We start from the raw sequence: 13,344 nt of genomic DNA, 5'->3' as shown, positions 1-13,344 counted from the left end.
GAGAATCTTGGAAGTAAAGAACAGAATTACAGTATGACCCTAAGAAGAGCCACACTCCTTTGAGGATATTTACTTCAGTTGACTTAGAAGGGTGTAACTCTCTTTACTGTTTGGGAACCAAACCCTGAAAGGAAGAGGTCAAATTCCCTCCATCACCCAAACATGTTGTGATAATGGGATTTGGAATTCAAATCTGCCAGCCTGATTAAGGTCTACTTTAGCAATAGTCTCTGGTTAGGATACAGTGAACAAATTTACAGCACAGTCCTAAACACAGTTGCACCCTTCTAAGATCACTGAATTGATTGAGAAGGTTGCACTGCGCCTAGGACTGAACTTTTAGAATAAAGTTATGAAGCTTTCCTGTGGTTCCCTGTGGTAATGGAGAAAAACAGGAATCACAGGGTAAGGGGGAAAAGTAAAATCAACTTGACTCTATCTGTGACACTGGTACAGTTCTTCCTACGTGACCCTTCATTTTCTATAAAGTATATCTGTATTGTTACATTACTTATGAGCAGTGGTGGGACTCAAATAATTTAACAACCGGTTCCAGTGGTCGGATTCAAATAATTTAACAACTGGTTGTTTATAAGCACCATTTTAACAACCGGTTCTGCCGAAGTGGTGCGAACCTGCGGAATCCCACTAGTGCTTATGAGTTTAATGTCTTAAGACTAACATCTGAGAGGCCCAGTGTCAAATCCAGGCCACGAAACTTGCCGGGTGACCTCAGCCTAGGTTACCTCGCACTTTTGCTGTGAGAATAAAACAGAAGGAGGAGGAAACAATCTTTACCTCTCCAAGCTTCTTGGATGAAGGACAGCATAAAATTTTAACGAATAAAAAAGCATTAAGCAAACAGTAGTTCAAATATTGTACACTTTTGCATCCTTGATTCAAGAGCACTCTGAAGAGGGGTGAAGTCTGCCTCCCCAACCTCGGCATGAGGTAAGAAACCCAGAACTCCCACTTACTTCTACAAACCCAGCACTCCCAGTTCAGCAAAATGCAGAAGACTGGAGGAACAGGGTGTCTCACTTGATCTGTCACAAAGGGGGAGGTGATCCCTACACAATTTTGTGTTTGTCACTAACTAATTGGTAACTGCATTTATGGATCCCTGATAATTGTTTCATTCAATTGTTTGAAAAGATAGTAATGCAAAATACATGTACAGTCATCCCTCCCACATTGCGGGGGTTAGGGGTATGGTTCCCCCTGTTATTTGTAAAACCACATAAAATTGTCCCCACTTCCAGCCCAAGCCCCACTCCAGGGGCCAGGATCTGTCTTCCTCCATCTGACACATTAATGCAACTGCTCTGCGTCACACCTGCCTGTCAGTTCCTACTGGCACCCCTGCTACCTCTTTGGCCTCTCCTCAGCTCTGGGCCTCCAGGTAAGAACAACTCTGGGGTTGTGCTGGGTGCCGACCTCCAACCCACAATCTGGGAAACAGCAATGTGAAAAGTTGCAATGTGGGAGCGACGACTGTACTTATCTTGTAGCATGTTTTTTTTTAAAAAACCCAGGTATCAATAAATAGGCAAAATAAGTAAGCAACAATAAAATCATACTATTAGAACTTAATAACCACAAGCATAAATCTCTCGCTGTATATGCCATTGCGTTAGACTAAGTATATATGCAGTGTAACCAATATATTTTACTCAACATGTAAAATATATTTAAATGAAACATACATACACATGTATAAATTCATGTATTTATACATTCTTGCCCGTCTTTACATATAGATAGTGTATACATACATATAAAAAGCCTATCTGAATAAATTTAAGATATATATATATAAACAATTTGCTTAATGGAATTTGTAAAAGTGGGCAGATTTCCCCTTTCACAAATAGAAATTGCTTACCTGTATTCATTTTGATTCTGGAGCTGTTGCTGAAGAAGTCGTCAGTTTTTCTGCAGAAAAAAACAACACCCTTTTAATTAATCTATCACAAAGCAATTATATGTGACAGGTTATGTCTGGTTTAGGGGCTAAGAGGAAGAGAAATACTGATAAATTCAGGTTTAGTTTACTGGACCAGACCTTAATTACCCGGAGCACCATTTGTTCCGCTATCATAAACTAAAACTTAGTCAATGCTTTTATTATCTCCCAGACCTTTTTTCAAATGTTTATGCATTGCTTAAAAAACATTTACAGTAGCGCAGAAAAGGTAAACACATTTGGCATCCAAATCTTCAATTCCCCAAAAGCAAAACAGGATGTGGTTTTTTTTAAAAAAAAGTACATAGATGCACTGAAAGAAGAAAAGTAGGTTTTTATTACTTTTGTAAAACATACATATAATAGATAGGTTTCATAAAGTGATCATTCAAATTGTTCTTGCCCCTGGATAGCCTAAAGTGGTTATTTTGGCAGGCACTACAAGAATCACTGCTCCTGAACCAATGGATTTTGGAGGTTTTAAAAAATCACTGAGTGCAATGAATGCTGAATCAGGGCCATTACAAAGCTTGCCAGATACTCAGAAAGCACCGAAAGCAAATACATTAATCCAGAAAACTGGAAGGGTTTCAGAATCTGTGGTATTCTATTTGAGGATTTGACGCTCCATGGCATTCAAAACAAATACACAAACAAACAGGAAGGAAGCAATGAAGTAGCAACTAGAAGGAGACTGGAGTGATACTATCTTAAGGCTGAGGAAATGCCCATAGCTACTAATGTTGTGACTGTGTTTATTCCATAAGGTGCTAAAATAGGAAAACAGTGTCAGTAACACAGGTAAGTGCCAGCCAGGATCCATCACCAGGAGCTGAGATTTAAGAAATGACATTATTTCTGAGCAGACTTAGGCTTCTATTATGATCAGACTATTTGGAACAAATATTTGTATAGATAATTAAATATGCACCTTACTGAATTTATAGAATGAATTTATAGAACATCCACTTAGGTTTTGAGGAAAACCTGATGACTGTCACCGCATGACCCAAACACAGTCATAGACTTTTAAACTGCTGTCTAAAGCAGAAGGTAAGGCAAAAAGTATCACCCCACTCATTTCTATCATGCTCCTGTTTGTCTGCTGTTTGTTCCCTGCAGTGAGTTACGCCTGACTGGAGAAGAGAGATGGCGATGGCAAGTCAATAAGGAAACGGGTGACGGGCTTTGTTTTTATTATTATTAAAGGGAATGCATATTTTAAAGGGAATGCATTTGGTGGTCAATATTTTTTGGCTATAGTCAGGCTTTTAAAAAATTAGACTGTGTTTTTATTGGGTTGGATCAACATTGTCTGATTATGCATGGCAAGTCTCCTGAGACCTCAAAGAGAATTCACCACAGAGTCTTTGATTTGGGGCATGTTCAGTATTGTTACCCAGTGTCCTGTTTCAGCAGGGCAGGCATTATACATTGGTTGACTTTTTGCTTGTGTCCCAGGGAGGACAATCTCTGCTTGTTTTCACAGGTTCTCTATCGCACATGCATGCTTCAATTTTTAAATTCTTATATTAATATATCAATACACTGATATAAAAAAGGGAAACTATTACAGAAAAGTCTTGAATACGGCACCTGCACATTTTGCCCCATCACTGATTATCTTCTACAGCGGGAAGTGATTGGCAAATAATGGTGGCAAGCAAACAGCAAAAGGACATCAGTCATCTTTAGCTAAGCTCCCCAGGTTCCCAGGCATCCCTCTGCTGATACGCTGTAAACACCAAGCACCAAGACCAATGGCCTTTTCCTGATGTGATCTCAAATCACTGATTGCTTGTGTGTGAAAACTAGGAGGGCTGGATACGTCCCAGTCTGTGGATCAACGAGAAGGAATAGGGACAATGGGGGACAATGCACAAGCAATTTGGGTGTTTGGAGGGATCAACTAGTGTTATTATTTTTACATCAAGATATTGATGTATCGATTATTAAAAATTAATTTTTAAAAAAATATCTAAAGATGTGCGGGAGAGTGGGGGTCACAGGCAATTTAAATGATCTAGCAGGACAAGAAGTGGAAAGGAATTGGCAGCAGGAAGGGGGGCGAGGGGAAGGCATGCAAAAGCATGAGGGAGTGGGGCGAGTGAGGCTAGACAGGCTGCCTGTGGGCGTAGGGAAGAGTTGTGCTCATTGACAAATCTGTCCCACTCTGGTAGCGAAAAAAATTAAAATCATGCTACAAGTGGTCTTGTTTGCTGCAGAGAGAATGGAAAATGGGGTTTAAGGAAATACATCCATTAGGCTTGGTCAATACCCTAGAAATTCGGTAAAATTCAGATTCGGATTTATTCGGGCATAAAATTATCTGTATGCCCGAATAAGAAAAACATATTCAGGTATAACTGACTATTCGGGTATATTCGGGTATTTCTGAAAAATTCGGGTCCAACTTAATTTTTGGGGTATTTTTTGGTGTTTTTTGCATTTGTGCCTGCAGGGGGTGTATTTTTAAAGCTAGTAGCACCACAAATTCAGGGTATCATATGGAGACTCTCCTGATGATACCAACCAAGTTTGGTACAGGGGGTCCAAAATTATGGACCCCCAAAGGGGGTGCCCCATCCCCCATTGTTTCCAACAGGAGATGGGGCTACCCCTTTGAGGGCATCTAATTTCCTACAGGGCTGCTGGTGTGAGTCTTCTGAAAGGAACCAGCCAAAGCTAAAGTTTAGATGGCTGGGCATTTGTTCTGTGGCCATCAGGTTCACGTTCAACTGGACGCTCACACCATTTGCCCCTCCTAAGCAAACTTTAGCAAAGTTGACTGGTTCCTTTCATGAGACTCATACCAGCAGTCCTGCTGGAAATTAGACGCCTCTACCCAGAAACCCCCTCCAGAGCCCCCCAATATCCAGCACAGAGCCAGATGGGCATAACAGCAAGCCCCACAGGAAAAGTTAATTAATTTTTCCCACCATAGAACTTGCTGAAGAGCCTGGCAGATTCTATGCTCTGCAGTGGCTCCATTGTACCCAGAGGGAATTTCTGTGCAGGCTGCACATTTTTGAAGATAGAGGCACCAGACTTTCAAGGTGGCTCCAGGAGGCCCTCCTGGTAATAGCATCCAGTCTTGGTGAACTTTGCTTCTGGGGGCAGTGGGGGGGGGTGAGAATTCAGCCAGCAGGCTTCACGTGCAGGAGGGGAAAACAAAATAAGCCTTTTGGGGCCCCATAAATTAAACCCCCAGAAGCAAAGTTCACCAAGCCTGGATGCTAATACCAGGAAAGCCTCCTGGAGCCACCTTGAAAGTCTGGTGCCTCTTATCTTCAAAAATGTGCAGCCTGCTTACACACTCAGAAATTCCCCATTGCCTACAATGGAGCCAAGGCACTGCAAAGCAGAGAATCTGGGCAAATTTGCGGGGGGTCCCTTCAGGGGGGCAGTTGTAAAGCTAGAGACACCAAAATTTAAAGGTCTCATTGGGAGACTGTCCTGATGATACCACATGAGTTTGGTGAGGTCTGGTTCAGAGGGGCAAAGTTATGGACCCTCAAAGGGGTAGCCCCCATCTCCTGTTAGCTCCTTTTGGAAACAATGGGGGATGGGGGCACCCACTTCAGGGGTCCATAACTTTGGCCCCCCTGAACCAAACTTCACCATACTTGGTTGACATTATCAGGACAGTATTCAGATGAGACCCTGAAATTCTGGTGCTGCTAGCTTTAAAAGTGTGCCCCCTGCAGGCTGACATGCAAAAACTACTAAAAAAATCCCCCAAAAGCCTGAATCCCTTGCATTCGGATTTGTTCATATTCGGGCAGGACACATTCGGGCCGAATCCAGGATTCAGTGCAGTTGAATCTGCAAGCCTAATGTCCATACAAGAAATCTTGCTGCGATGGAAATTCGCCCCATAACACATCAGATACCTTGTGTGTAATTGGTCACTAACTTCTCCAGAGGTGTAAGGATTACTTCCCATGGAGCATGATTTTCTTGTCTCCTGCTGTGGCAGACCGAAGCACTCCACAAAAACTGGTTATTAAAGTTAAATGGGATACGATTTGGGGTTAATAGATCACACACACACACTGCTATCTCCCTAGTTTACAACCAAAACCCTGTAAAGGAAGAACAAGATGAACAATAAAGGGCAGCCGTAGGAATCTGAGAAATGGCTAAAAAAATTCATGCCACTCTGTTTTGAATAAAAGTTCACCAAGATTATTCTCTTAAAATTCTCCAGGGATGATACAAAGAACAAAACAAGTCCAGTCTGAATACACTGCCTTTGATAGTAACACTGGTTTCCTTAACTGCCACAAATTATTCCAAGAGCACCAAATTCCAGGCGTGTTTAGTTGCTGCTACAGGATACAGCATTTTAAAATGTTCTCAGGGTTGGGAACTGAACAAACGGTAGCCCAATGAATACAGGCAGTAAAATGCACCACTACACTTCAGCGAAGATACTCTGAGTACAGAACTCTTTGTACAGAAGTATTTTCTCACTGAGTTTTGACTGATTAATTTAAGTTGCAGTTAGCTTAGCTGAAATGATGTACGATTTATTTTTGCTTATCTCTGTGATATATGAACGTGAAGATGACTGACAAAGACCATTGCAGTATCTGTGATTACAAACAGTTTGGAGAGTACACTATGAACTGAGGTGAGCCATTAACTTCACAAACTTGACTACCCCTTTCTGATGACATCATTCATTTGCATGACTGGATGAATGTAAAGCCAAATTATTACAGATGTTTGCCTGGAATTAACGGAATAATTGAAAGACTTAACCCCACCACCTAAATAATAGCATGCACTTGACCATGACCCCATGAGGTATATACTGTGGGTTAGACATCTCCAAACCTGTCATAATATCATGACTATGGATGTCAGGTTGTGCTTGGACTCAAAAGGAGATTGGGTGGGCAGGAACATGGTGGGGTCATGATGTGTGTGTGTGTCTTTACATCACTTCTAGGGAAACCCAGTAATCAAGCACAGTAACTTGGTGTTTCCTGGAAATGTCACAGAACTGCATATGACACCAGCCTTAAAAAAATTCTACCACTGACTGGAGTAATGGTGGTAAAAGGCAGTTGACAACACTTAAAGGTCTGAAAGTAATGTCATGATTCCTAGTGACACTTTCCCTCACCATTCTCTCAAGGGTTGAGGGGCAGAGGCCTGGCAACCTCAACATTTATTTTCTGTATGAGTTTCTTGTCAAACTACACAAGATCAAGTGAAATATTCTGATGTGTTGCTCTATAGCAGTGGTGGCGAACCTTTGGCACTCCAGATGTTATAGACTACAATTCCCATCAGCCCCTTCCAACATGGCCAATTGGCTCTATAGCTTAGGACCTAAGCATAGCTGAACAAGATCTGACAATGCTTCATATAATTTAGCATTCTGTTTCACACAGTGTGAGGTGCCCAGGTCAGCAGGTAGGGCATAGAGATCAAATATCCCCCCTTTAAAAAACTGCCCCTCAGCAGAGACTCTGCCTCTGAACATGAAGAAAAAGAGTTTGGATTTATACCCCCCTTTGTCTCATGTAAGGAGTCTCAAAGCAGTTTACAAATGCCTTCCATTCCTTTCCCCACAAGAGGCACGTTGTAAGGTAGATGGGGCTGAGAGAATTGTGAGAGAACTGTGGCTACCCAAGGTCACACTGATGTATTTAGAGCAGGACAGAGGGTCAATGCCCCAGGCACCACTTGGGGGGATGCAAGCCAGCCCAGAACCCCAACTTCACATTGCACCAGGCTGGGTGCAAGACAGCAGGGCTGCAGCGGAGAAGGTGAGGGAGGTGTGTGTGTGTCCAACTGCAGCAGAGTCTGGGTGAGGGGGGGGCACAATTTCAGTGCTTGCCAGGGCACCATTTTACACAGTTACGCCACTGCAAAGTCACCCAGCAGGCTTCATGTAGAAGAGAAGGGAAACAAATTCACTTCACCAGATAAGTGTTCACAGCTCATGTGGAAGCATGGGGAATCAAACCCGATTCTCCAGATCAGAGTTCACCACTCCCAACCACTACGCCATGCTGGAATCAAACACTGAAAAACAGTATTTGGTGGTAAGTGTCTCTTGTAAAAAATACCTAAGGGAATCTGGGACTTTCTGAAGCCAAAGTATGTGCTCAGTCATCAAGCCACAGCTTTAGTCCAGCCCAGCTTCTAAAACCTTGCTGTGTCTCAGGCTCCTTCCGCACATGCAGAATAATGCACTTTCAAACTGCTTTCAATGCTCTTTGAAGCTGTGCGGAATAGCAAAATCCCCTTGCAAACAGTTGTGAAAGTGGTTTGAAAACGCATTATTCTGCGTGTACGGAAGGGGTCTCAGTATCTATGAAGAGAGGCAAGGTGATCCCTTCGACAAAGCCCATGTGGTAGAAGCCCTTACAAAAATAGATTCCCCCCCCCTAAGAATTCTTCCTTTTCTCCCTCAGTCTCATTCAAGAAGAATAACCATAAAATGTTCTATCAATGGCATTTGTCACTGGCTAGAATAACAAGAATTTATAGTAATATTGGTTCTGCAATAATTCAGGAGCAGATTTGCTCTGTATGTAGTGGCACTGTGACAGAGCGGAAATTTTCTGATATGAGATAATCAGAATATTAGCAGTGATCTTTCAATTTAAGGTTACGGAATTTGTATTACTTAACTATGTTGTTTCCATTGTCTAAACAATACCAGATCACTGCTTTACATTTACTGACAGTTGCAAGACTAGGCTCTGCAAAATAAAGGGAAGTCATATCTTAGGCTCTACATTGCACCCTTTTCAACAAAAAGAACCAAGTAGAATTGTAACTTCATCCACCAAGTGCAGGACTGTCTTTGGTCCTTTCCCCACAGCGCAAGTAAAGTGGGGTGCAGCCGGAATAAATGAACCCAGTGCAGCCCTGGGCCGTTCGCATGCCTCTGTGCGGGAAGCTCTGGAGACAATGTGGCTGGCCGATGCGCCTTCACGCAGAGGAACATCTTTTTTTCTTTACCTTTCCCCCTCTGCTGTGTAGCAACGCAGCCAGCCACAGACAACTCCCGCAGCAGGGCTGACATCTCTAGATGTCCGTGCTCTCCAGTGTGGCTGCGCAGGAGAGAGTTGGGGAGGAGAAAACAATAAGGCGTGGCTAACACATTTCCCATGAGGGCCAGTTCGCTTAGTGGCGGCTCCAACCCAGGCTTTCTAAAAATAATTGCAGATAGTGCGATTCTTGTTCAAGCCAGGTTGGGACGGATAAAGCGGGGCGGGGGTGGAATGCAGGGGTGGGATCTGTGTGAAGTTCTCCCCCATAATGGATTTCATCCCGTCCTTAGATGGCCCATGTGGAAGGGGCCTTTGTTTTTGAATGCTCAGCTTAGGTTCTAGTGCCTAGCTAACAGAACTAGGAAGGCACGTGGGCCCAAGCTGAGCTTTCCGAAACAAAGACAGTGGTGGATGAAGTTACAATTCTAATCAGTTCTTTTTTTAAAAAAGGAGTATAGTTGCAGAGGGATTAAACAAAGTAAGGCTGTCTAAACTGTTGAAATTAACTCTATTACAAAAGAATCAAGAAGTTTAAGAACTAGTTTATGGCATGCCACAAACTCAAGAACTGAAAAAGAGTTACAAAAGGGCTAAAATAATATCACAATTGGTTAGTTGTGTGTTTTTTTTTGGAGGGTGGGGGGAATTTAAATAGTCTATAACTTGAAGTGTTTTATTTTATGCAGTTCTTTCTAGTTTTTTGGTTTCGTTTTCTTTTTTACTGTATGATGTTTTACTATATCAAAAAAACTCCAACCGTCATGCACACAGATAGCCAGTGTGGTGTAGTATCAGACCAGAATCAGGAAGACCCAGGATGAAAGCACAACTTCGACAAGGAAGCTTGTGGAATTAGCCTGAGCCAATCACATTCTAGCAGTTCACCCTATCTCATGGAGCTGATGTTATGAGAATACAACAGAGAACTATGTAAGTTACTTAGAGTCCGCACTGTGGAGAAAAGCAGGGTAACAAAAAGAAAGAAAATCCCACCTGTCTCCTTACCAAAGAACAGCCTGATATGCTAGCTTCAGGCTAGAAATAAGCTGTGTGTTGAAATAAACCACAATATATAATTTAGGGAATATCAGTGATGTAAAAGGATGTTCCCATCTCATTTCAAACCATCCTATGGGAGAGTGTAGCTCAGTGTGCCTAAAGCCACAGACTGAACAGCAATCCCTGGCAAGTTCCTATCCTTTAATCTCACTTTAAAGGCTAGAGTAACAAACAGTTAACAATTTTATTCTCAACTTTTTCGGCTTAAATCTCAGGTGGCAAGGACAGTCTCTAAGGTTGTTGTTGTTGTTTGCACAAGACTTATCGCTCAAACAATCATTAGATAATTTAGGAATTCAGGACATTTTTTTTCTGACCAGAAACCGTGGGAGCATCAATTAGAAAATGCCAAAGAAGTGACACAAATTGAGGGCACAGTATGCACATTTTATGGGTTGTTTTTTATAGCCGCCAAGGCAGCCCTTTACAGTAAAAGTGAATAAAAAAGGATCCTTTTACATTTTGAGTTTTCCATACAAATTAAGGTTTATTTAGCTACTGAGCTGGGAATTTTATGGATGGTGCATGCAATTTTTATGGCTTCAACATTCAAGCGGAAGAAAGGAACTTCTGAATAAAAACACTGCCTGGTGTTCACAGCCTGAAATTTGCTTTATGTTTTTTCTTCTGATTTCTTCATGCTCCCATGCAAGCTTTAATTACATAAAATTAATTGGACAATCCTAATCCTTTGATATAGCTTCTTTTTTGTTCACTGGAATTCATACCATTCATATAGAACAAAAGAAATCTTGAGACGACATACTGTCAAAGAGCGGGTGCATTCCAAAAGAAGATGAACACTAGCTATCAATTAATGAGCCACAAAAGAAAGGGTATACATACAGTTAGAAAACAGAAAACGGAGTCCCTTTTTTTAGTTTCTTTCTGGGATGCCAAAGGCACCACTCACAGAGACATGATTCTTCCACAATTCTTTTCCCATTACATACCATAGATCCAGTAATTACTTCTCAGAAGGTAGACACCCCCTTGCCTGCCGCAGGGGTTCATGACCCAATCCACAGAGTGTTGTAGTAATAAATATCAATCTAGTCCAAGCTGTAGCAACTTGTGGCCGAAAGCAACATGTGAGATCTGAAAGTCATCCTTGGATTGTGTGACAGCATGGTTTGGAGCTGCTATATGGGCAACTGCCAGATGCCGTACGAACTGAGCCAGTATCCTTGGAGATTCACTCATTTCAAGCTGCAGAAACTGGCAGAAGCACTGAGAAATCAGGCAACTCTAAGGAACGACTATAGCCTGTTTCCTGTTATATAAATCCTATAGGATGCTTCTGCACCTCCTCACTTTTGCAAAGAAAACACAAAATGTGAAAGGGGTGAATCACTTCCCCACTGAGAACTCTGGTTGCAATTATTGCTGGATCGGTTTCCCAGTGCCAAAGAGATAACATTTCATGCAGTACAAACCCTCCTTGCTACCAACAAGGAGCATTACGGAAATACTTGTCACATCCTTGTCATCCTGAGCCTCACAGAAATTCAGAAACTCAAAAACCTCCTATGGCAATCTTAAGCAAAGTTTCACCCTTCTAAATCCACTGATATCAATGGGCTTAGAAAGTGCAACTCTGCTTAGGACTGTGTTATTTGAGGCCCAGTATGATGTCAGGCAAAGTCCCTGCACTTCCCCAAGACCTGAAGAAGGGCCAGGGTTTTCATCAGATTAAGGAATACACTCGCCAGTGATGGGCCTTGGTTTACTCCCTGTTGCCATGATTTTGTGCACTTTCTTCGTCCCTTATAAGCAGAGTATGACTGAAGGATTCCTAAGCTGGGAAACTCCCTATCAAATTCCAATTTGCCATGGCATCTAAATGCAAGCACCTGGATGAACTGGAATCTTCTTGCTATTAACGATCTAGGACTAAACTAACGTTTAGAATTCTGGTTCTTGAGTAAGAGTTAGAGATAAATTTCAATTTGCCCAGGCACCTGGATTCAAACATGGTGAACTGGAGCCAGATACAAGGATTTCCTCACCAAAAAGCATTCAATCATGTTCTTTACACAAGAGAGAAGGGGAAGAGCAAGGGACGCTTATGAGCATGGCAACAAACTGTGCCTGTTGGTTGAATCTAATTCAACCACAATGAGCTGGTCCAGTTCTGACTAAGAAAAAATAATGATCTATGGAATTTCAGACTGGAGTATTCACATTTGTCCCTGTGCCAGGCAAAAAGAAGAGAGGATGAGGGAAGCCGTGCATAACCAACACGCACTTTGTAATCTTGAAGTTAAAAGGACATAAAATTGAGGTGTACATGTTTTAACAACTGCAGGGACCACGTGGCTTAACAGTCATCTCAAACAGATTGGAAGGGGGGCAGAAATGCCAGTTCTTGATGCAAAGCAGATAAAATGTCCAGGTGTGCCATGCATAAATTATTGCCGCCGCCCCCCCCCCTCCTGCATACATTTCTGTTGGAAAGTGTACATCTCTGAAAATTAGTGTATTACATTACAGAACAGTTAAAAGTCAGAAACTGCATCTATGGCACTTGAAGGAATTAACAGGATTTGTCAAAGTCTTGGTCAAAGTTCACCTTAGAACAACAGCTCCTTTGTGCTATAGTGCCAAGTCCTCGACACCAAATAAAATCAGACTGTATAATCAGTTGTTTCTGTGAAACTCAAGCATACCAGCCTCTTGATCAAGCTCAGAATTAGACATGAGCAAATATTGCTTTGTATTATGTGCAGCTTATAAGGAAATACTGCTTCGTGTTATGTACAGTTCTCAAAATGAGGAAGTGCAACTTCCAAGGATCAAGTGGTTTAGCGAAAAGAATTGTGGCACTTAGTTTGCCTGGGGTCACTTTAAGTGCTAACTGAAAAAGCAACAAATTGGACTTACTGTGAGGGTGCCTTCTCTTGCAGTGGGGCGAAGTCATCCAGGCTGGTTAGGTCATGCCTCCTACTGTTCAAGCAGGACTATTCAATTTTTATTTTTATTTTTATTTATTTATTTATTTATTTATTTATTTATTTATTTATTTATTTATTTAGCTATCTATTACATCACCTTCATCCCGAGAGGAAGGGCTCTGGGCAAGGTGTAAATTAATTACCCAACACTAGGAGAAGACAATATAAACAGTTAAAACATTTAAAAGCAGCGGCAACCATAAAAACATTTCTAATAAATATAATAAATTACAGTAAATAGATGGCGTTCAGCGTCTAATGTTCCAATCTAAAAATTCCTTCCCCCTTCCAAAAGGGAGGAGTGGCGAGTCTAAGATGACAGTTGGCCCAGGTGTCAGGGCCGGGG

General features: G+C 41.9%; 1 protein-coding gene across 32 annotated transcripts in view; it reads right to left on the bottom strand.

Annotated features, from left to right (window-relative positions):
- SORBS2 (sorbin and SH3 domain containing 2) overlaps positions 1-13,344 on the bottom strand; it is a 289,570-nt gene that overhangs the window by 93,000 nt on the left and 183,226 nt on the right. For 30 of the 32 annotated variants that reach the window (XM_048509745.1, XM_048509754.1, XM_048509766.1 and 27 more), the window contains exon 3: positions 1,886-1,935. In XM_048509745.1, the coding sequence (XP_048365702.1) occupies positions 1,886-1,895 (10 nt within the window). In that variant the 5' untranslated portion in view covers positions 1,896-1,935. Of the gene's footprint in view, positions 1-1,885; positions 1,936-10,997; positions 11,108-13,344 lie in introns of those variants that run through there. The other 2 variants (XM_048509769.1, XM_048509752.1) reach the window with 2 other exon arrangements.

This window comes from Sphaerodactylus townsendi, linkage group LG10 (genome assembly GCF_021028975.2).
Source record: "Sphaerodactylus townsendi isolate TG3544 linkage group LG10, MPM_Stown_v2.3, whole genome shotgun sequence".
NCBI classification, from domain to species: Eukaryota; Metazoa; Chordata; class Lepidosauria; order Squamata; family Sphaerodactylidae; genus Sphaerodactylus; species Sphaerodactylus townsendi.
This window is presented reverse-complemented; position numbering and strand designations above follow the sequence as displayed.